The 23035-nt window shown below is 40.3% G+C and overlaps 2 protein-coding genes across 2 annotated transcripts; one reads left to right on the top strand and one right to left on the bottom strand.

Moving 5' to 3' along the window:
• The first annotated feature begins 155 nt into the window (after positions 1 to 155).
• Positions 156 to 19717, top strand: LOC112053441 (bromodomain-containing protein homolog). Its single transcript, XM_052883212.1, has 24 exons — positions 156 to 859; positions 1466 to 1705; positions 2257 to 2400; positions 2916 to 3009; positions 3540 to 3641; positions 3911 to 4049; positions 4750 to 4858; positions 5326 to 5412; positions 5781 to 6000; positions 6566 to 6662; positions 7710 to 7887; positions 9140 to 9303; positions 9837 to 9926; positions 9981 to 10030; positions 11245 to 11339; positions 11780 to 11927; positions 12517 to 12627; positions 13127 to 13216; positions 13971 to 14100; positions 14755 to 14871; positions 15392 to 15496; positions 16642 to 16768; positions 17358 to 17455; positions 17758 to 19717. The coding sequence occupies exons 1-24, from the start codon at positions 407 to 409 to the stop codon at positions 18086 to 18088; spliced, it is 3519 nt and encodes a 1172-aa protein (XP_052739172.1). The 5' UTR covers positions 156 to 406; the 3' UTR covers positions 18089 to 19717.
• Positions 19718 to 20311: 594 nt separating this feature from the next.
• LOC112053445 (NADH dehydrogenase [ubiquinone] 1 alpha subcomplex subunit 7) lies at positions 20312 to 22464 on the bottom strand. Its single transcript, XM_052883211.1, has 4 exons — positions 22296 to 22464; positions 22128 to 22216; positions 21504 to 21605; positions 20312 to 20465 (listed from the first exon to the last, which is right to left on the bottom strand). The coding sequence occupies exons 1-4, from the start codon at positions 22359 to 22361 to the stop codon at positions 20393 to 20395; spliced, it is 330 nt and encodes a 109-aa protein (XP_052739171.1). The 5' UTR covers positions 22362 to 22464; the 3' UTR covers positions 20312 to 20392.
• Positions 22465 to 23035: the final 571 nt, after the last annotated feature.

Genomic DNA, 23035 nt, shown 5'->3' with positions numbered 1-23035 from the left:
TCGTTTCATTTATTGCACTTTTAAAAGTACAAACAATATACGAAACATTATACGATTTATTGAAAGTTTTACTTTTTTCAAAGACAATTTCAAGTGCGACATTGAATATAACAATATTATATTAAATTTGTCGTCTGTGATGTGATATTAATTTACCTATTTGTCTGTGGTTCGCCTGATTTCGCTAGCGTTTTAAAATTGCGTTCTTCGCGTTTTTTTAATATAATCAATCAAATAATCTCGCCTTCCTTTCACTTTTGGAGAAAACTCGTATGTATGGTGAAATTCAATTAATTGTCGTGTCACATTTTGTTCTAAATTAGTACTTACCGAAAACGATACGTCTTCACTCTTCAAATAAACAATATCAAGATCGTATGCGATGATCTATTGACACTAAATTAAAATGGGTTTGGACTTCGATGTGCTAGAGTTTTGTAAGAAGCTACGTCAGAACCGCCCTCCACCGTATCAGTGCCCTTTAGACAAATGTGACAAAGTATACAAAAGCTTATGCGGCTTGCAATACCACTTGGTTAATTATGATCACGATAACCCGACACCGGTGACTCCGGCGGTCGCAAACAACCGCAAGAAAGGGAGAACTATTCGGGCTGCGGTGCCAACGGGGGACATCGCCCTCCAGAGCCCACCAAAGGAAGCCTTAACCTTTGCTGAGGCACAGAAAGTTGTTCAGTTTGAAATTGATGGCAAAATAAGTAGAATTCCTATTGACCAGCCAGTGCCAATAATATCTTTAGAGGAATGGGAGAAAAAGAATGCTGAGTTGGAAAAGCCTCTTCCTTTCATTGAACCACAACCAGAACCTCATGTTAAGCTTCCTGAAGCTACTTTCAGAGTAAGTTGAAAGCAAAGTAATAAATAATCAATCATTCTGCCTGTTTATTTTGTACTCTATAGTTAGGTAGGGAAGAGCATGCCAAGCTATAAGTTCTTTGATGATACTCTCTTGAGTTTATTAATAAAACTTATTGTCATTAATTTAGGAACTATTGAATTAAAATTATTATTAGGTGTAAAATAACCAGTAATACCCTCATTTTTAATATATTTATTGATAGCTAGCGGACTCAGTCTAGCTTTGCTAATGTGCACTTCTTCCCTAACCTTATTCTACACTACTCTACCCCTACCCTACCCCTATCTCTTGACTCTTAAATGTTTGTATAGGAAATAGAAAAGGGTTGTTTTAATGGTTTTCCCAGCCCATTTTTAAACCATCCCTATACCTCCACAAACATTTCAAGCCCAAGATGAGATAAATATGTTCAGCCGTTCTCGAATTTATGAACAGCAATTCATTTTTATATACATAGAAGAAGATTCCACATCATTCCACAACAAGTTTGAATTTAGTTTAAGCATTCATAATCAGCTATAATGTTTTATATTTCAAGTATTTTAAGTATTGCAACAACCTAAATGTATAAGTGATGTACCCTAGCTCATTGAAGACTATAACGAGAGAGTATGTGATGCACCACCTCGGCCAAATGCCTACATCCGTTTCATTGAGAAGTCTGCTGAAGAACTTGATGGAGAAGTGGAATATGACGTAGACGAAGAAGACACAGCATGGCTGGCTATTGTAAACAAGAATAGAACAAAACAAGCTCTGCCACCAGTCTCTGTTGACACTTTGGAACTGTTGATGGATAGATTGGAGAAGGAGTCATATTTTCAAGTAAGGAATATTTATTTTATTTATACTTGCAGTCCTGTACTGGCCTAGTAACCTCTTACCTTTACATGTGTTAAAAACCTATTCATTTATTTATTATCAGCCTGTTTAACAGCCTGCTCAATGTAGATCATGCTTAGACCCACTGTACTGCTCCTATGTGGATTGCAGGCTCATTGTGATAGTGACAATTATTATCAGATACTAGCGGACGCCTGCTACTTTGTCCACGAGGAATTTACTTTTCACAAAACCTGTGGGAACATCGATTTCTCTGGGATGAAAAGTTGCCTATGTGTTGATGCAGAGTAATATGTATCTTCCTTTTAAATTTCAGCCAAATAGGTAGTTGTGGCATTAAAGTGTAACAAACATCCATACAAACTTTTGCGTTTAAAATAAGTAGGAAGGATAGTAGTAGAATTTATGATAATGGTAATCATGCATAGCCTTCTTTCTGAGGCACTACAAACTTTCCAATATCATGGCTGAGAATTTCAACAATATGTTTATTTGATCTAGTTTATTATGCTTGATGTTTATATTATTTTCAGGCATCTCAAAATGGTCAGCAGACAGCAGCAACTGTGGATGAGGATGCAGTTTGCTGCATTTGCATGGACGGCGAATGTCAGAACACTAATGTGATTTTGTTCTGTGACATGTGCAACTTGGCAGTTCATCAGGATTGTTATGGGGTATGTTTTTGATTATGCTGTTTTTCAGCTTTGTATGGTGTATATGCTATATGCATTTTGTCATTTATACCAATACAATATTAAATTGTCACTATTGTATTACTGACTGGCAATATTTGAATGTTGACTCAAAATTTCCTGAAGATACTGAAGTGTAAAATAAAATAAAACAACCATTTATTTATCATTTTATAATGCTGATGGGCTAGATGTGACTTGCCTTAAATGACTAATCACTAGACCATTTGTGAAACTATTTTTAAAACTGAAATTTATATCAAGGTATGAGAAAATGTGGCTAGTTACCACCCTACCAACAAAAAACGAGCCGTCAAAGCGAATTACGTCCCGGTTTGATGTTGTGTAGAAACCATAAGGGGTGTGGATTCTCATCCTCCTAACAAGTTAGCCAGCTTCCATCTCAGACTTCATCATCACTTACCATCAATAAAAAAAAATGCTATTGATAATTAATAAATACACAGATTTAATATAATTGTACTGGTCTGTTGTAGGTGCCCTATATACCAGAGGGACAATGGTTGTGCAGGCGGTGTTTGCAGTCACCCTCTCGCCTCGTCAATTGTGTCTTGTGCCCGAATACGGGAGGTACTACTATTTTCATTATTACTTTTTTGATGTGATAATTTTTTGATCTTCTGGCTAAAGCAATAATTATAAGATGTCCTTGCTCAAATCAGGCATTTAAGAATTAGATTAATATTTTTTTATATGCTTCGTAAGGGTTCATTTACACGAGCATCAACTGCTACCGACAACTGCGACTGACTTTGTGAATGGACACTTATTGGCACAGCTTTTGAAGGCTTGCTGTGGCAATTGCTGTAATTGGAACATACTAATTTAAAATAGTGGCTCATATGTATTTGTGCTTTTATCTCGTGGGTACAATATTTGAAGCTCTATAAAATATATGTTATCTTATAAATTGTTGCCTAAGGGTCCATGGCACAAGGAATAAATAGTAATCTTGGACAAAAAAGCATTCTTGTACCACTTACTAAATTAAGAATTGGTTTTTCATAATATATTCTATGCTTCTGTTAAGTAAAGGTTTGTAATCATAACATTGATATTTTTTATTTATTACTACTTATTTTATATTTACTACTTGGCAGGTGCATTCAAACAGACAGATCAAGGGACATGGGCGCACGTGGTTTGCGCTCTTTGGATACCAGAAGTGCGGTTCGCGAATACAGTGTTTTTGGAGCCGATAGGTAAGGATATATTAGTATGTAGAACCCCTGCTGAAACGCTGACTTACTAGTATGTTGCCTCCGAAAGTTGGTGCTAATGTTTGTATCAATACTATTAGCCCACTGAGTAGAGCGAAAAATTTTCTTTGGTAACAAGGTTGGTGCAAACATTGGTAATGGCAGTTACATAGATAATACGCTTAGGTGTTAGGAGTACAAAGTGGAGTACCTAAGTTTATCATTAAGAGAATAATTAGGGTTACTCTGATACATTTGTGTTTCGTCATCAGATTCGATAGAGATGATCCCGGCAGCGCGCTGGAAGCTGCAGTGCATGGTGTGCAAGCAGCGCGGCGCGGGCGCCTGCATCCAGTGCCACCGCAGCAACTGCTACTCCGCCTTCCACGTCACCTGCGCGCAGCAGGCCGGGTGAGCTTTGCACCCAACGTTTGATTACCTTGGTTCACTTAGACCTTGTCCAGAAGGGGCGAATTCGTCGCGAATCATATCGCGCGAACTCATACGCGCGTTGTCGAAGTACTAGACATCAATACATCGCGTCCACAAGCATCGCGTGAATTCAAAATACGCGCGTAAATCGCGTGCACTACGCCAGACTCTCGACTCGCGCGTGATTCGCGCGTATTGCGCGCGAGTCGTGATACTAGGGACGCCTTGTTGCGTTCAGTTAACGCGCGAACTCTAGAGCCAGTGCACGTTCAACTCGATGTTTCGTACTGAATTTCTCCCCAATGCTCGCGCGTTGGTACGCGCCTTGTGGAATCAACGGTCGCGCGTAATACGCGCGAGAGAATCTTTTCTGTCATCTTTCTGGACTGAGCCTTAGTGTCGGGTCACCAAGCAGAAAACGATTATTTAGGTTTCGGCTGAAGCTCAATCCACATATGAGTTTATCCCCCAAATTTAGCCTATTTGCAGTGTTCCTATCCTACATTTTAATGGATACATGAGGGTAGATGTAATACTTAACTGTTAAATTTGACTTGATGATTGTGTTACAAAATGGATAATAATTAGTCTAGGCGTAAGGACCACAATCAACAATATACTATTTACATTTAGCTTAGGATCAAGATGTCTAGTCCATCAACCATATTTTTTTTTGCAGTCTTTACATGAAGATGGAAGCAGCAGGTTCGGGGCGGGACCCCAGCCAGCCAGTGCAGGTCGCGAAAATGGCTTACTGCGATGCTCACACCCCTGCACACATCTTGCAGGTAATATTATAGTCAGCCTATTTCAGAATCAGAAACATTTATTTGCAAGAAACATTAAATTTAGTTATACAAAGATGTTCTTATGTATTAAGGTAACAATGTTTCACCATTAATAGGTATAATCATCATCATTATCAACCCATATTCGGCTCACTGCTTAGCTCGAGTCTCCTCTCAAAATGAGAGGGGTTAGGCCATTAGTCCACCACGCTGGTCCAATGCGGATTGGCAGACTTCACACACGCAGAGAATTACTAAAATTCTCTGGTATGCAGGTTTCCTTATTACAACTGTTCCAGGAAGTCATTGAGTTTTCATTATATGAGAGTAAAGAACACTCCCTCATTATTCATATTTCGTACAATGCTAATTCTGCACCGTACACCTACATTTTTATACTTCCTCATTGTGTCATACCGCTTATGATAATTATGTAAATTTCGAATATTGATGGTTATATTTTGTAGGAAAGAAGAGCTTTAGAATCTGAAGGAGACAACAAACCGACCGATCTGTCAGCCATAAGGCAGAAAGGAAGAGAGAAAATTAAACAGGTACCTAAATAAATTATTAGAACTCAAAAACTAGCTTCATACTAACTATTTGAACAAAAGCAATTTTTGTATTACCTACTGAAAATATTTTGTATTGCACAGCAGCCAGAGGGATATATTTTTTTTATTGTTTACAATGTTAGCCCTTGACTACAATCTCACCTGATGGTAAGTGATGATGCAATCTAAGATGGCCACTGAGGCCGTCAAAAATATTCTCTTCAAGTTGGGGGCGGGGGGAGGGCGGGGGGTTTATATATTATTTTATGCTTTTTTAACCATGTTTAATGGTTGTGGACTTTTAAAAAAATTACAATTTTACTTTTTATTGATTTGTTAAGCAATTCAAATTGAATTTTGAATATCAGGCGAGGCGGGTGCTAGCGCTAAAGAGAACCTGGGCACCCGTAGTACTAGTGCCAACGTTACCCGCTGAGCGAGTCGCTGAGATCGCTCAGCTCGCTCACGGGCCACCGGCGGCGCGCGCTCAGCTGATGAAGCGCTTGCTCGCTTATTGGACGCTTAAGCGACACAGCAGGAACGGCGTGCCTCTGTTGCGGAGGCTGCAGAGTCTCACTAGTCACCATGGTAAATTATTTATTAACTTTCACTTTAGTGAGCTAATTTTTTTAACCGACTTCAATCAAATCAAAAGAGTATATTTCCAGATTGGTCCCATTTGATTTTCATGAAAATCGGTTTAGTAATCTTGTGTTAAAATCAAAATAACTGAAATACGTCTTTGAAGTCAGTTCCATTCTATAACAGTATTAGGTGACGGTAAAAGCTTACTTGACGTTAGGTGGAAAAACATCAATACCATTCTGTATCCATCAATATGAGTCTCATATTATTGTTAAGCCTCATGTGCTTGTCGTTTTACCAGCATAGGGTATGCTGGTAAAACAGAACTCAGCAATGCAGCAAAATTTTATCAGCAGGCCGTGTATTGTTTGATACCCATAAGAGATATTCATTTTATATGCACCCTTAACTTAACTGGTGTCCTATTATTGCGTGACCGCCATATTGGTTTTTGAATGACGTCACATTTGCAATATTTCAAGTAACAAAACAGACTCTGGAAGTTAAAAAAAGATTGTTACAATAAATGTGAGTATGTTAATCACTTATAATTAAATTGGTTTGACAGGTAGCCGAGGTATCCAGGATGGTACAGTTAATATTCGGGAACTATGTAATCAACTTAAGTACTGGCAGAGAATACGACAGGATTTGGAAAGAGCGAGGTACATATATTTTCATTAACATACTCACATACTAAGTATAAGTCTATATCTATACTAATATTATAAAAAGGTAAATTTTGTGGTATTGTAGGAGGTTATCTCTGGATCTACTGAATTGATTTTGAAAATTATTTACCTTTTTATTTCTAAGTGAATGCCAAATTATTTGTAAGTAAACAGAAATTATGCGGGTAACCCGCAGGGCATCGGCTAGTACAAGTTAATTTGAAACTTTAAAAGCTCTAAGTACATAAGACTAGTGGAATGAAAGTTGTATGTGTCTCACGAGAGCAAACCTTGTTTTTTGTGTTTTTGAATCCTCACTAAGTTTAGAATTCTAACTTAGAATCACTTGCTACGCTGGTAATTCAATTAAAAGAAGAACAAACTTTTTCTTTTCGAAAATAACCAGTGTTATCATACACCACATATAATATATATATTAGATGGAAGCCACAATAGCCCAGTGGATATGACCCCTGCCTTTAATTCGGGGGGCATAGGTTCGAATCCGGTTCTGAAAGCAGGCATCTGCAACTGTTCAATTATGTGTATTTTAAGAAATAGAATGCCACGGGCTCATATGTGAAGGAAAAATATTGTGAGGAAACCTGCATACTTAAAAATTTCTTATTTCTTATCGTATGTGAAGTCTGCCACTCCGTATTGAGCCAGCATGGTTTACTATTTGCTTATCCCTTCTCATTCTGCGAGGAGACTCGTGTTTAACAGTGGGCCGAATATAAGTTGTTAATGGTGATGATGACGATGAAAAGTTCTTAGTTCTTGAGACTAACGAGCCTTTAAAACCTACACTAAGTTTAGGAATCACTTGCAACGCTAATTCACTCACTAAGTTTACGAATCACTAGCTACGCCAATGACTCATTAAGTTTAGGATTCACTTGCTTTAATAATTCACTAAGTTTAGGAATCACTTGCTACGTTAATTCAATCACAGAATCCTTCCCTTGCTCGGGATTCAAACTCGGCATTCGCAACAAAAACGAACTTTCCTCTTTTTTAAATACTTGGTCTGCATCGTAGGTTGCTTTGCGAGTTGGTACGCAAGAGGGAGCGGCTGAAGGCGGAGTACACGCGCGTGTGGGAGCGCTGCGTGCTGCACTCGCTGCGGCCCGAGAGAGCCGCGCTGCACAAGCTGTTGCGGCTCTTGCGGCACGCCGACCAGAGCGACGTGTTCACCGAGCCCGTGGACCCGCTCGAGGTATGCGTACACGCGCGTGCGGGAGCGTTGCTTGCTGCACTCGTTGCGGCCCGAGAGAGCCGCGCTGCACAAGCTGTTGCGGCTCTTGCGGCACGCCGACCAGAGCGACGTGTTCACCGAGCCCGTGGACCCGCTCGAGGTATGCGTACACGCGGGTGCGGGAGCGTTGCTTGCTGCACTCGCTGCGGCCCGAGAGAGCCGCGCTGCACAAGCTGTTGCGGCTCTTGCGGCACGCCGACCAGAGCGACGTGTTCACCGAGCCCGTGGACCCGCTCGAGGTATGCGTACACGCGCGTGTGGGAGCGCTGCGTGCTGCACTCGCTGCGGCCCGAGAGAGCCGCGCTGCACAAGCTGTTGCGGCTCTTGCGGCACGCCGACCAGAGCGACGTGTTCACCGAGCCCGTGGACCCGCTCGAGGTATGCGTACACGCGCGTGTGGGAGCGCTGCGTGCTGCACTCGCTGCGGCCCGAGAGAGCCGCGCTGCACAAGCTGTTGCGGCTCTTGCGGCACGCCGACCAGAGCGACGTGTTCACCGAGCCCGTGGACCCGCTCGAGGTATGCGTACACGCGCGTGTGGGAGCACATTGGGGTCCCTAGGTGCTGGAATGGTGTGCTTACACTGGAAAAGTCATGGTCGGTTTACCTCACCATCACCGTTTAAAACTTCCCTGGACTACAACAAACATTTCAAAATCAGCTAAAGGGGTATAGCCGATACAAAAGCAATTGATTTTTGTATTTAAATAGAAGATGACAGCAATATAAAAAGCTACCATCCACATCAATTTCTATCATCATATCAGAAGATGGAAGTCCACTGCAGTTTATAGGCCTTTTGTAGGGACTTACAAACATCACGATACTGAGCCGCCTGCATCCAGCGAATCCCTGCGACTCGCTTGATGTCGTCAGTCCACCTGGTGGAGTCGCCGTTCCAACACCTTGGAACCCCAACGTCCATTAGCTCTTCGAACTATGTGCCTCGCCCATTGCACTTCAGCTTCGCGACTCGTTGAGCTATGTCAGTGACATAGCTCAACTGCGGTTTTTTTTTGGTTTGATTTTGTTCTTCTGCGGATCTCCTCATTTCTGATTCGATCACGCAGAGACACTCCTAGCATAGCTCGTTCCATCGCCCGCTGTGCGCGCCGATGGAACGAGCTATGCGCGTGTGATTGCGCCTTCTTACGAGGCTCATAGTTAGCGACCAAGTTCTATAACAGTAATTAAAACCAACAATCACCACATTAGGTTCCAGACTACAGTACCATAGTGAAACACCCCATGGACCTCAGTACGATGGGGAAGAAACTGGACAAAGGCGTGTACAAGACCATAGACGACGTGGAGGCTGACTTCCAGCTCATGATCGACAACTGCCTGACATACAATAACAAGGACACTGTGTTTTATAAGTAAGTTCATGACCTACAGAAACATTCAAAAGTTACTTTATTACCTGTTGCTATAGTATGGCAAGTTCGTTGATGATATGCGGGCGACGGGGGGAAAGACTGCGCGGGTGTGAACTCGTGCGCGAGGGAAAGTGAGGTGCATCAGTCGTGGGTTTTCTATTCATCGCTACACGCCCCCCGGCCCGCGCGGGCCATCGGTAGTGTTACGAACGAAGGTGCCAAGCTATAATTATATCTGCAGCAACGCGTGATAACCTGGGTGGCTACGCATCACAAGGCGCTGAATCTCCTATCCTGGACTCAGACTGTTAAATGTCTTTTATAAATTTTCTAAAATCCCTCTATTCAATAGGCCTATGACGACGCATGCTATGTCGTTTACGCATGCTAGGCTACAGCCTATATTAAGTTATTTTATAGATTTATCTTGTGAAGAATGATCTTAAATAATTTAAATATATATTCACATTAAGTATGCACGCCTAGCATGGTGATTTTGATGTGAGTGAATAAAAGGTATTGTCTCTCGCTAGGGCGGGCATAAAGATGCGGGAGCAGTGCGCGCCGATATTCCGTCAAGCGCGTCGCGACGTGATCGAGGCGGGCATGCGCGACGTGGCGGGGCAGGGCGAGGCGGACGAGGCACACCGGCCTCGCGAGCGCGAGCCGAGCACGAGGCGCCGTCGCAGCGTGCGCCGCTCCACCAGCGACAGCGACCGCACCGCGGGTAACTGCGACGTGTTATAGACAATGTTAGCTGACGTGATGGAGGTGGGGCAGGGCGAGGCGGACGAGGCGCACCGGCCTCGCGAGCGCGAGCCGAGCACGAGGCGCCGTCGCAGCGTGCGCCGCTCCACCAGCGACAGCGACCGCACCGCGGGTAACTGCGACGTGTTATAGACAATGTTAGCTGACGTGATCGAGGCGGGGCAGGGCGAGGCGGACGAGGCGCTTTTCTGCCAAGTATATGATCAACGATCCAATGCGATTATAGAAACTGTCTCTATAGTATCGATGTTAAATAGTTGTAATCGTGTTCGTCGGTTAAAGAGCTCCGTAAAAACACCTTTTTGTGTAATTGATTGCGTAAAAAACGGGCAAAAACTTCTAGTTTAGTATAAAATATATACCAAATCTAAGCTCGTTTTCTTCAGAAAATGACAGACAATTTTGTTCGTGACTATGAGTGCAATACAGGTCTTTTTATAATTGGTCTGAGATGTTAGCTGATGTAATCGAAGCGGGTATACGTGACGTAGCAGGACAGGGCGAGGCGGACGATGCGCATCGGCCTCGCGTGTACAAGGTGCCGCCGGAGCGTATGACACTTTGTAAATATTCTATTCTTGTTTTTTCTGATTGTGTAAGTGCCGTAGGCTCCTTAATGGAACCTCAGCGGCTCCACTGGGGGGCTTTGGGCGAGCGCAGAAGCATCGCCTGATGGCGCCCAAAGGTAAAAGCAGAGTGGATGGGCAGACTATTACGGCGTCTCCTCTGAGACGCTCTCGGCTTAGAGGGCCGTTCGAGAAGGGTGTTTTGGCCTGAGAGTATCAGTTGGGGAGCCCTTTTTTTTGCCCTTGACTACAATCTCACCTGATGGTAAGTGATGATGCAGTCTAAGATGGAAGCGGGCTAACTTGAAAGAGGAGGAGGATGAAAATCCACACTCCTTTCGGTTTCTACACGACATCGTACCGGAACGCTAAATCGCTTGGCGGTACGTCTTTGCCGGTAGGGTGGTAACTAGCCACGGCTGAAACCTCCCACCAGCCAGACCTGGACCAAGCCCAGCTGGGGATCGAACCCAGGACCTCCGTTTTGTAAATCCACCGCGCATACCACTGCGCCACGGAGGCCGTCAAAATTCCTCCCTATTCTGTTCTACGGTGTACTGATATGGTGAGGCAACAAGGAATAGCTTATTAGATGACTTTGTTTCAGACACTCGCAGCGAACGCGGCGTGTCGCTGGCTCGCAGTGAGCGGCGCCACACAAGCCTCCGCCGAGATCTGCATACAGACGATGACAACAATACGGTACATATGAAAATACTTTGTTTTTTCTTACATCACACTAGAGGTGAGATTTTAGGCTACTAGGTTTTAAAACCGGCGAGTTTAACTGAGGTCCCGGAGCCTACCAAAATGCGCTGAGGGTGGCCACCGAGGGGGTTTTAGTGGTAAATTTCACATAACCCATCTTGTCCCCCAGTAAGTCGGGTATCTCAGAAAGAGATTTCCCCCGCGAAAAAAAAAAAAGGTTTTAAAAGTAGGGCTTTGCTACGTAGTAAGGCGTTGGCCTTACTACCAAGGCAAGTAAAGAGACATATTTTCGGCTGCGCCGCTATTGGTTGACACTTGTGTTTTTCTCGTGTCGAGATATGTTATGGTACTGTAACTGACTGAAAGATCTTCAAAGTATCTGATTAGCGAACTAAAATGATTTTAATTTAAAAATACGCTCTTTTATGTTCCAGCGAGACAACTCCCCAGTGGAGGTTAAGAGCAAAGTGAACAGGAACTGGTGGCGGGGCCGCGGGCGGGGCAGAGGCCGGCGGGGGCGGCGGGGCAGGGGCCGGGCGGCGCACGCCGTGTCCCGACTGCCACGAGAGCCTAGAGAAATCGGTGAGTCCTAACCTATAAGCGTCAAACAAAGTACCAGTGTAGCAGAGAGTATAGCAGGTTGGTTTTATATAGACTGACTAGCTTGGCAAGTTCGTTGATGACACTCCCATGATATGCGGGCGACGGGGGGGGGGGGGGGGATGAACTGAAGTCGAGCCCGCGCAGACCACCGGGAGTGTTACGAACAAATTAGCTTAGCTATACAATGTTCTTCTTTTTATTTTTTACTAAAAAGCGATATTCACACACGCACCGTGTGTTAAAAAGAGTGACAGATATCTTAGCATAGCTGTGTCCCGCTCTGAACATGAGGCGTATGGTTGCGCGGTAAGCGAAAAACATACTATATCTTGGCAAATTTGTTCGTAACACTCCCGATGGTCCGCGAGTCCTTCCCCCCGTCGCCCGCATACCATAGGAGTGTCTTCAACGAAATTGCCAAGCTATAGTCAGGTTATTAATGGTTGCGCAATTCGGTGTGTTGAGACGTCACGCTAAAGTTTGCTGCATTGACAATTCAATTTTGAATAAATAGTTCTTTTTTGGAAAATTTAATTGGGTTTGAATTTGGCGAACGTTTTATCCTCAGACACACCCACAACGGATTCAGAAGCGCCGGTGATCACAAGGAAAAGCGTTGAACGCACTCAGAAGTTGGCCACGCCGGAGAGGTCGCCGTCGAAACAACCTGAGACGACTGGTATGTCTCTCAAAAAGTTCAAAGTGTCTATTAAACGCAAGCTTTTAGGAAAGTTAATGAATGATAAAAAAGCTTGGTGTTAAACTGCATTATATGATTGTGTGCTTAGTTCTGATAAATAAAATGGCGGTAAAAAAAAAATAAACCTTGGCTGAGTTTTTATAGGCTATTCTTGAACCAAGGCCCTTGGCCCTTTGGAACCTTCGTAACTTAAATTTTAAGTTTTCGATTATTATTACCAGCATTAGTTTTTATATTAATATATTTTAAATTTAAATTGTGACATAACTTGACATTTCAATAGTGCTTGTAAACTAAGCCTAATTGAAATAAATGAATTTTGACCACAAATGAACTTCCTTGTTGGTTTCATGTGGCCTTAGATCAGGAGATGCTTCAAGTTCTGGGTTTGAATCCTGGGTCGGTTTTCTTCCAAGAAATATAATTAGTAATTATATAATTCCCGCAGTATTTTAAATAAGTTCCCACTTTTCCACAGGCTTAGGACTTTTGGGTGGCCTCAGAAAACCCACTTTGCTAGTAAGCCCTTCCACGCTAGCAACACCTTCAAAAAGTTTTGGGGCAGATGGTAAGAAGTTATACGCATTATAGTCAAACTCTAATACAATTTATTTGATAAAAACTCTGTTCAATCCAAAAGGAACATGTAAACCAAAATTGAAATGCCTGCAGTCTGCATGCTCCTTTTAAATTTTTTCAATTCCTTTTATTTTTTTTAGTAAATTGTTCATTGAAAATAAAAAATCATATTTTTAGATTGAAAAGAAAATATCATATTTTTTTCGAAACATTATTACATGAAAATTTGAATTTTAAAATATGTTTTTGAGAATACAAGCCAAAACGCTGTCGAACATCATGGTCAATATTTCAACTGTTTCATGACGTCACGTTAACAAATCCCTTACAAACGGAGCATTTGACTAAAATATTAGTCAACAATAGGCTAGTTGACACTTTTATTTAAATGGTCCTAAATAGTTCATTATCGTTCTACTAGACTGATTTTTTTTTTATATTTTTTGAGACGTGATTACATGTTGTGGCTTGTGTTTTTACACTTCCAAAATGAACACGGAGGCATAATTAAGGGTTTAAAATAAAAAAAAAACAGTAATTATTTTTTTTACTTACTAAGATAACATGTGCGCGTGGACGTTTTTGGGTAATGACATAAAATTGTGCCTTCTTTAGTATGGAGGGCCCATCTAACGATGTATATCGATGCTTCGGACCCTTATACCATGTACTATGCGAAATTTAATTTCATACGAGTCAAGTAAAGTCAGGTGTTTGTATAGCAATATTTACAAATGTTATAGCAACGTTGCCCACATTATCAGCCAGCTTGGGACGGAGCAGCGCACAGCTCGAGGCGTCTCCTCGGAAGAAGGGGCGCGGGAGACCACGCAAACACAAGGACAAGTCCGCCACATCGCCTGATCTATTCAGGTATTTATTGAATCACTTGCGAATACCCGGCGGATACATGTATGCACTATACAGCCGTGATAGCCCAGTGGATATGACCTCTGCCTCCGATCCCGGAAGGTATGGGTTCGAATCCGGTCCGGGGCATGCTCCAACTTTTCAGATGTGTGCATTTCAAGAAATTAAATATCACGTGTCTCAAACGGTGAAGGAAAACATCGTGATGAAACCTGCATACCACAGAATTTTCTTAATTCTCTGCGTGTGTGAAGTCTGCCAATCCACATTGGGCCAGCGTGGTGGACTTTTGGCCTAAGCCCTCTCATTCTGAGAGGAGACTCGAGCTCAGCATTGAGCCGAATATGGGTTGATAACGAATGAACCATAGGTTTAGGTACAAATTGTACCAAATTGATAATTCCTCCTGCAAAACAGGTATGTAATAAGTTTTATTGGTGTGCATTGTGTTGTATAGCCAACTTCCGAATTTTTCAAACCGGATTTTCCTGAGCTTAGCGCGTTCAAGCAAACAAACACTTCAGCTTTATAATATTAGTATAGGTCCAAGTATACTCAGAGGCACAATTGTCCGCCCACTTTATTATGACGCGAGTATATTAAAGTAGGCGGATAATTGTGTTTTTGAGTATATATCACTTTTGAATGATGTTCAAGGGGTATGGGAGAGGGCGCGGAAAACGGAGGTGCTGGTGTGCCGGGGGGTGCATCTTTCCTGCAGTACAGAGGACCCCCTGGTGAGGTGGGGTCGGACAGTGATCTAGCTTTATCCAGGTAATTAAACTATAATTACATAATTAATACAATACTTATTATGACAAGGTTGTGAATATGGCCCTGATTGCTTTTCATAAATTGTTATTAGTTAATTCAGTTAACTAGCTTTTAATGATTGTATATTCTACATAGAGAATACTAGAAAATATAATGATTATATTTTCTAGTATTCTCAGAAAACCCTTTTTTGCTAAATTCCAATTAGTAATATATAAAATAAAATTAATCAGGAAGGACACAAGAGATCAAAGAAGAGATGGTTGAAGTGTATGAAAGAGGACATGTATGTAAAGGGAGTGGATGATGAGTTGACGGGTAATAGAGGGGAATGGAGGAGATTGACATATTTTGCCGATCCCACCTAAGTAGGATAAGAACATTGTAACGATTCGTTCATTAAATTTGGGCCCATTAATGTATGAAAAATGGTCGATCTCCTTTGTTTATTTCTCTTCATGAGACATGTCATTGGACGCATGTTAGCACTACAGAGTTTGCTATTGGTCGTGGTCGCCAGGTCGTCCAGCAGCAGCTCGGTGTGGTCGCAGTCGTGCTCGTCGTGCACGCACTACGACGACGAGAACGCGTCCGAGCACTCGTGCTCCTTCAGCTCCACTGACGGGTTAGTATTCATCATCGAGAGCCGTGGTAGCCTAGTGGATATGACCTCTGCCTCCAATGAGGATGATGACTAGGTTTGAATATATTGATTTTTATGATACATTCGGGTAAATAGGGTCAATGTTAACTAATTTATACATAAATAGCAAAGATTGTCGGGATATTTGCAAAATAAATAGGATTATAAAATTTCAAAATCTATTAAGTTTTTTTTTTATCGTAATTAGATGAAAATTCATACAATTTTAGCTTCCTTACATTAAATGTGACATTTTTCAATATATGAACTATAAACATGAACGCACAGATAACAAACATATTAGTGATTTTGTTTGAACTCCCCATACAAATCTAACGATCAGCAATCCAACGACGTCACTAATACGTGCTATTTTGTATAGAGCGTTTTTCAGGGATCCGCGGCAGCGCCGCAAATCTGACTCTTTAAATCCCTGTAGCTCCGAAAGTAATGATCGCAGATATCCTGTTACTTTTAGAAAATTGCTTTACTATTAACATACTCTTAATTTATATATAATTTAAAAACTGTCATCATCCCTATTCTGGGGGTTGTGGATTCGAATCCGGTTCGGGGCGTGCACCTCCAACTTTTCAGTTGTGTACATTTTAGGAAATTAAATATCACGTGTCTCAAACGGTGAAGGAAAACATCGTGAAGAAACCTGCATACCAGAGAAATATCTTAATTCTCTGCGTGTGTGAAGTCTGCCAATCCGCATTGGGCCAGCGTGGTGGACTATTGGCCTAACCCCTCTCATTCTGAGAGGAGACTCGAGCTCAGCAGTGAGCCGAATATGGGTTGATAACTGATGCAGACAGTTAGCGCGCGACGCAATCTAAGTTCCGATTGCACTCCCACGAAAGTAAATTTATCTTTCAGATAGAATGAGAATTGGTGTTAAACAGTATTGGATATTAAAATAGATTTTGTAAGTTTTATTGTAATTAACATAGCACTATAACAGAATAGACACAGTACAGAATAGAAAGAACATGTAAATCCCGGCAAAGGCGAATAGGATTATAAAATAGGAATAGCCACATGTGTAACATTTTTACAGTATGAAAACATTGAAAACTCCCACTAGGGATTATGTTGTCTTTATGTTTGTGGTCATGTGACAGGTCAAGTTACAACGAAACGCTGGACTCGACGGTAGAGGGCGGCAGCGGGCCCGAGCCGCGCAGACGCGGGCGGCGGGCCGCTCGAGCCGACGTGTCCGACGCAGAGCCCCCTACCACACCTGTCAAGGTATTCATCCACTTTACTAGCTTTAAACGGTCCCCTATGCTTGCCAAACGTCAACAAACAATCACTTATTCAGAGTGTTAAGTTCATTAAAATAAATGGTGCAGAGCCCCCCATTACGCCAGTCAAGGTATTCACCCACTTTGCTAGCTTTATAGTCCGTTCTCCATGCTTATGCACCAACTCGCCTTAGTGTGCCTTAGTATTCTTCGTGTGTTCCCATACAAATCGCATAAGCTCACTACATTAACTCCGCACCATCACCGGATCGCCTCGCTCGCAAGGAGTCCACGCGAGGAAGCCTCACACCTAGGGTCAAATGCTGGTAGACTACTCGGAAATTTGTTGACAACGAGAGGTACACTGGTGACAACGCGGTGTCCATCCGTGGTCCACCTGTCGACTACAAGTGGACGCCCAGCGTCGAGGCGGTGCGAGTCTGGTACCGGGTGGCTTTAATGAGCTACGATCTTAAGACTTTTGCCTCTGGTTCAAGTTTGTAAAAACAAGCTAAACTGACCGGTTTCGCACATATTCTATTGAATTATTATAGTATTATTTTTTAACATTAAATTTTATCATTTAATTTCAGGGCCGCGGCACAAGGTCGTCTACTTCAAAAACGCCAGTGAAATCTAATCAACCGGACATTAAGCTGGATCCCTTGCAACTGGTGTGGGCTAAATGCAGGTAATTATACTTTTTGTTCCCGTTCTGTAAGAATACGGGGCCTATAGGTCTTCCTTAATAAATGGAATCTAACACTGAAATAATTTTTCTAATCGGAACAATAGGTTCTGAGATTAGCGCGTTCAAGCAAACAAATAAACTCTTCAGCTTTATAATATTAGTATAGATTAGAATCCTACATTATCTTTGGTGAACATAGGTTATATTTTAGCCGCGTAGGAAAATATTCAGGAAAATATGGTACTCATAACAAAGATATAACATAAAGTTATATTAATCTTTCTTTATTTTCCATCTAACAGAGGCTATCCCTGGTACCCAGCCCTGATAATAGATCCAAAGATGCCGAAAGGATATATTTACAATGGAGTCCCACTGCCCGTGCCACCACAAGATGTTCTCAACCTCAAGAAGAACTACTCCCACGAGCCTGTCCTATACTTGGTACTATTCTTCGATGTCAAACGTACATGGCAATGGCTTCCACCGAATAAACTAGAACCGTTGGGTTTGGATAAAACTGTGGATCAAGCTAAACTGGTCGAGTCGAGGAAACCCACAGACAGGAAGGCGGTGAAGAAGGCCTACGGTGATGCGATGCAGTTTAGGAAACAGGTTGACGGAGATAAATGACACAGGTTTAGGTATCGGTCCAGGAGACCGACCAGGAATAGAGCGTTCAGCTTTGGGACATTCTCCATGATGCACATTCGAACACCTGAGACTACCGATTCCAGCGATTAAAATTGTGGATATTCTAAATGTTTACATATGAAAATGAAATTCAAAATTCAACACCCCAAATACTTTGTTTGGTAGAGCAGAAAGCATTAGATATGTAGTATATGTTCTCACTATTATCATTATTCTGATCTTATAATACATATTAAACATTTTACATATTGTAGACTACTTTAGGATCAATTTTGAAACTATAAACAACTTTGTACAAATTGTAAAAAAAAAAACTATTATTATGAACCAGGTTACTATTTTCACCATAAATATTAAATATATTAATAACTTTAAGATACAAAATTATTTACACACAATATTGGACTTTTGACTAATCTGTAAATAATTATAACATTTTATAAGTAAATCTGAAGATATCAAAAGTTAACACGCAAATAACAGTAATGAATATCATAGTAATTATTAAATATTGTAATCTCAAAATATTGACAAATATTTAAATATTGGCATAGTTATTGTTGAATTGAATAAGGATTCAATTACGGATGATATATCTAGTATTGTAATTAATGTACATTTAGCTATCATTAGGCACTGCATCTACTCACGCTCCATATAAGGTTAAGTTGTGATATTGTGTTGCAAGATGAATATGTCTTTATTTCACGAGAACCTCAACCTTTTATTTATAACTCCAAAATGATGTGCGGATGAAGATGGCGGACTGGCTGTTTTAAATCCACCCCCATGATATGGATATCAAATGAAAGGGTTTGCTGTCAGGAATACGTAAAAATAGTCACGTGGCGGACAGGCTATTTGAAGTGCACCCCCCTTATATGGGTATCAAGCGTATTTTTTAGTTTTTTAATGTAATCATGTTATTATTTGTTCAGTTATTCTAAATTTTTAATGGTACTATGTTACTGTTAAACAAAATAAAAACAAAATGATTTTTTAGCTTCAACAGTTTATGGTAGGCCTAGTATTGTTTTTCGTTTTAAAGAATATTTGCCATATTTTTTATAATATGACCAATACTCACATTCCCCTCCAACTAGTCGGGAAAGACTGTACTAGGAGTGGGTACGGCAATAGACCAACAGGGCGGGGATTGAACCACCATCTCTCAGTGATGAGTCCAACCGCTCTTACCGTTGAGCTATTGAGTAGCTCAATAACAGTAGAGTATGCATCAATGACATAAATATCTCTTGAATGCATAAATAATATTGTCGACCAATAGCAGCAGAGTTGAAAATATCTCTTTCTGTTTACAAGAAGTACAACATTATCCAAATGTATGTGACAATGACTAACATTTTTACATAAAATCGCGACTATATTACGTAGATCTGTATTTATTTCCTCTGTATAGAATTAATGATCTGTATGTGGTTTATTTATTGATATAATTGAATGTTTATCATAAATACAGTTATTGTGAAATAGACTTGTAATAAAATTGGTATTGTAACTTAGGCTGGCAGTTGTTATATTGTTAATATTTATAAGTGTTAACTACTTTGTGTTTGTCTGAATAAAGTATTTGAAAAACAACAATTCTTTCCTTACACATACTGCAAACATATTATGCTGTTCCAGCATCTGTCTTCCCACCGTCTATAAGTATCTTCTAGACAAGCTTGTTGACCATAGGTTGCATCATCATTTACCACGGGTGCAGACAAGTGATAGCTTATATAAAAAATCTCATTTTTTTGTTATTTATGTACCTACTAATACAACAAAGAACAAAATTGTAAAGCTTTGTAAGTAACAAAGTAGGTTCATCATATTATTTTCAAGCCATATTCGGCTTACTGTTGAGCACGAGTCTCCTTTTTTTTTTTTTATTCTTTACAAGTTAGCCCTTGACTACAATCTCACCTGATGGTAAGTGATGATGCAGTCTCCTCTCAGAATGAGAGGGGGTTAAGCCAATAGTCCATTACGCTGGCTATGGGCCATATACGGTGAAGGAAAAAAATTTCATCATTTGAGATACATGATATTTAATTTCTTAAAATGCACATAAATGAAAAGTGCAGGCAAATCGGAGGCAGAGGTCATATCCACTGGGCTATCACAGCTCATTATATACCAGCTTACAAATATCAATAATATATATTACCATTGTTTTCAAGAAAAAAAAACAAATCAAAAGCGATATCTATATTTTTACAATTAAATTAAAAACAACAGAATTTTAATTTCATCTATTATAAATATTAATTATTATTAGTCATAGTGTTTATCCCACTGGAACAGCGGGCCTGGAGTGGGCCTAACATTAGCTGCAGCTTTTGGTGTTCTGAAAAAAAAGTTATGAATAATTAAAAAAAACAAACAGTATTAAACTAGAGGTAATAGGCACCAGCTGATATAGAACTAGCTGCACTTCTAGAGAGGCCAAGGTCTTTAAGCAAGTTATAGAGAGATTTTGCTGGTAATCGTCTTGCACCTACTTCTACGGTGTACAGACTAACTACATAGCCATTTTTAGTGAGTAGTAGTAGACATCTGCTAAGAACGTATGTTGCAAGAGAAACATCAAAAAGATTGTGTATGACTATATAAAAGGCCAACATTTCAGTAGTGGTCATCATCATCATCACTTCAGAAAATAGATATGTAGACAGGCCTTATGTAGGCACTGCCTTAATGAGTGTCACATTTTGTTTGCCAGTCCATCTAGTAGATCAACCGGCACTGTCTGGTGTGACGTCACTATTCAAACACAATAGTCCCTCAGTTCTTCAAACTATGTGTCCTACCCATCAGCACTTCTGATGTGTTGTAATTTTATTCTGAAAAACTTTAGGTTCTGATGCTCATCATCATGTTACCTTAATTATTATGATCACAACTATTGACTATTCCAACCAATTCAGTGGATTTTACACACCAAGAGACAATTGTTTCGGCACCAAGTGACAATTTTATCTGTTTCTCTGTGTTTCACTATTTTGTCCCAATGCAACAAAAGGGAGATCAATATTTGCATTGCTACAAGGCATTGTACAACTTTCTGGACATGGAGTTATTTAACATGGCAGACAATAACTTTTTTAAACATTGAGTAAATAAACACAAATCAGATACAACTTTGTGAAATTCAGTTAATTTATTTCATGCAATTAATTTATCTTGTCTTACTCTAATACATTATGGTTAGACCTATATGATTTATTTTTTTAATTGCATAAAAACTTGTTCAGCAGTTCTGGAGCTTAACATGAAATGATATGGATCGTTTTTATTGTGTTTATTGTTATATCTACTTATTTAGTATTTTATTCCATGTAAGTCTCTTAAAATTATTTCCTATTATAGTATAGTATTACATTACCCTTTATCAGCACTGCTATCAGCAATCAATTTTTGAGTTACATCTAGAGGTGGTGCAACTTCCCGACGAGCATCTCGTGAGTAATAGTAGTTGTGAGCGTGCCTACAAATAAGTAAACTTTACTATCCTATTAGTACATATTACTACATATCTCCCAATTTTATATACTATCTGTCCCAACAAACATTGTTTTGCCTTATTGTTATTATAACATACTCTACCCCCACCCTACCTTAGGTTATTTCTAAAACCTTCCAAGAATATGTGTACAAAGTTATATGACAACCGGTTGAGTAGTTTTTGTGTAAAAGTGTAACAAACATCCCTACTTTCACAATTTATGTTATTAGTATGGATTATTTTGTATGGTATAATAAATGTAAACAATATTCCAGCTAAAAACCGTTTAAAAGCATATTCTTATGCATAGTCTTTAGGAAAAAATATAATATCATAAACCTGGTATTTACAAAATTTTGAATGTGTAAATCGCTGCTCAGATGTTAAATTATCATTTATCAATTCATCAGCTCCATCAAAAAAAGGCTTAATATGTATCAAAACAACACTTGACACTACCAATGTCCTAAACAGTTTATCAAAAAAATAAATTCATAAACATACTTGTGCGAAACCCCATCAGGAATTTGTGGAGGAGGCTGAGTCCTAGCTGCTATGAGGTGCTCAGATCTCAAGGCAGTTGTATGTTTTCTCTGCAAAAATCATAATAATGGTACTGCAAAGTGGTTATATTACATAACGACAACAAGGCAATAACAAATCTTTACTAACTCCAAGGAGGAAGTTTCTTATAGCCTGCATTATAGGCGAAATATCTCGCAAAGGTACTTTACTCATTTTTAAGCAATAATTGTTACTTTTTTGAGACAAAATTCAAAAGTCAGGATTTATTTTGATTTTTCGATCGACAAGTTGACAATTAATAACATTTGACAACGACATTACATGTCAAAATCAATACGTTTGTCAAAGTAAAATGTCAATAGGCTTTTTTTTTATTGGTGGCTTTAAGTTCTAACCTTTCTGAGCCTATTATTTAAAAATAAAGTTATAGACAGTTAAGAACCATCCATGGCATTCCCTCAAAAAAGTAAGAAATTTTGTTAGAGATGAAAAATCGAGAAAAAAAGCAATTCAATATTTGGTATTGTTGCATGTAATATAGACCACGCTGTGAGCGTGAACCCGCGAACGAAACCCAGTACCCCGAGATCCGAAACCACATGGGCTAACCACTAGACCAACGAGGTATTTTCATATTAAGCATATTTTCATATGGAATTGTAAACCTTTTCGTAATGTAACGCGTTGCGGCGCCACTCAGTCTGGTTTCCCTTACTCTTTCTCTCTCGCATACGGCAGCAGGTTTAAGTTATCACTTTTGTCGAGCGTCCCGAGGCACAGAAGTTATTTTCTTTGAATAGGCAAGTTTGTCAGTATTTTACTCTACCTACGTCTCAGGTTAGCGGACACATCAGGACAGTGACAACACATCATTGCGTGTGTGCGAA

This window comes from Bicyclus anynana, chromosome 8, assembly GCF_947172395.1.
Source record: "Bicyclus anynana chromosome 8, ilBicAnyn1.1, whole genome shotgun sequence".
Lineage (NCBI taxonomy): Eukaryota > Metazoa > Arthropoda > Insecta > Lepidoptera > Nymphalidae > Bicyclus > Bicyclus anynana.
The sequence above is the reverse complement of the archived record's forward strand: the minus strand, read 5'-3'. Positions and strand labels throughout refer to the sequence as shown.

Bases quoted from the DNA above. Each gene is read 5' to 3' on its own strand.
- LOC112053445 (XM_052883211.1), bottom strand. From the start codon at position 22,361: ATGAGTAAAGTACCTTTGCGAGATATTTCGCCTATAATGCAGGCTATA. The intron at 21,606-22,127 runs GTATGTTTATGA...ACTTATTTGTAG, and splicing joins CCTGATGGGGTTTCGCACAA to GCACGCTCACAACTACTATT. The intron at 20,466-21,503 runs GTAATGTAATAC...CTTTTTTTTCAG, and splicing joins GATAGCAGTGCTGATAAAGG to AACACCAAAAGCTGCAGCTA.
- LOC112053441 (XM_052883212.1), top strand. From the start codon at position 407: ATGGGTTTGGACTTCGATGTGCTAGAGTTTTGTAAGAAGCTACGTCAG. The intron at 4,859-5,325 runs GTAATATTATAG...TATATTTTGTAG, and splicing joins CCCCTGCACACATCTTGCAG to GAAAGAAGAGCTTTAGAATC. The intron at 10,031-11,244 runs GTAACTGCGACG...ACTTTGTTTCAG, and splicing joins CGACAGCGACCGCACCGCGG to ACACTCGCAGCGAACGCGGC.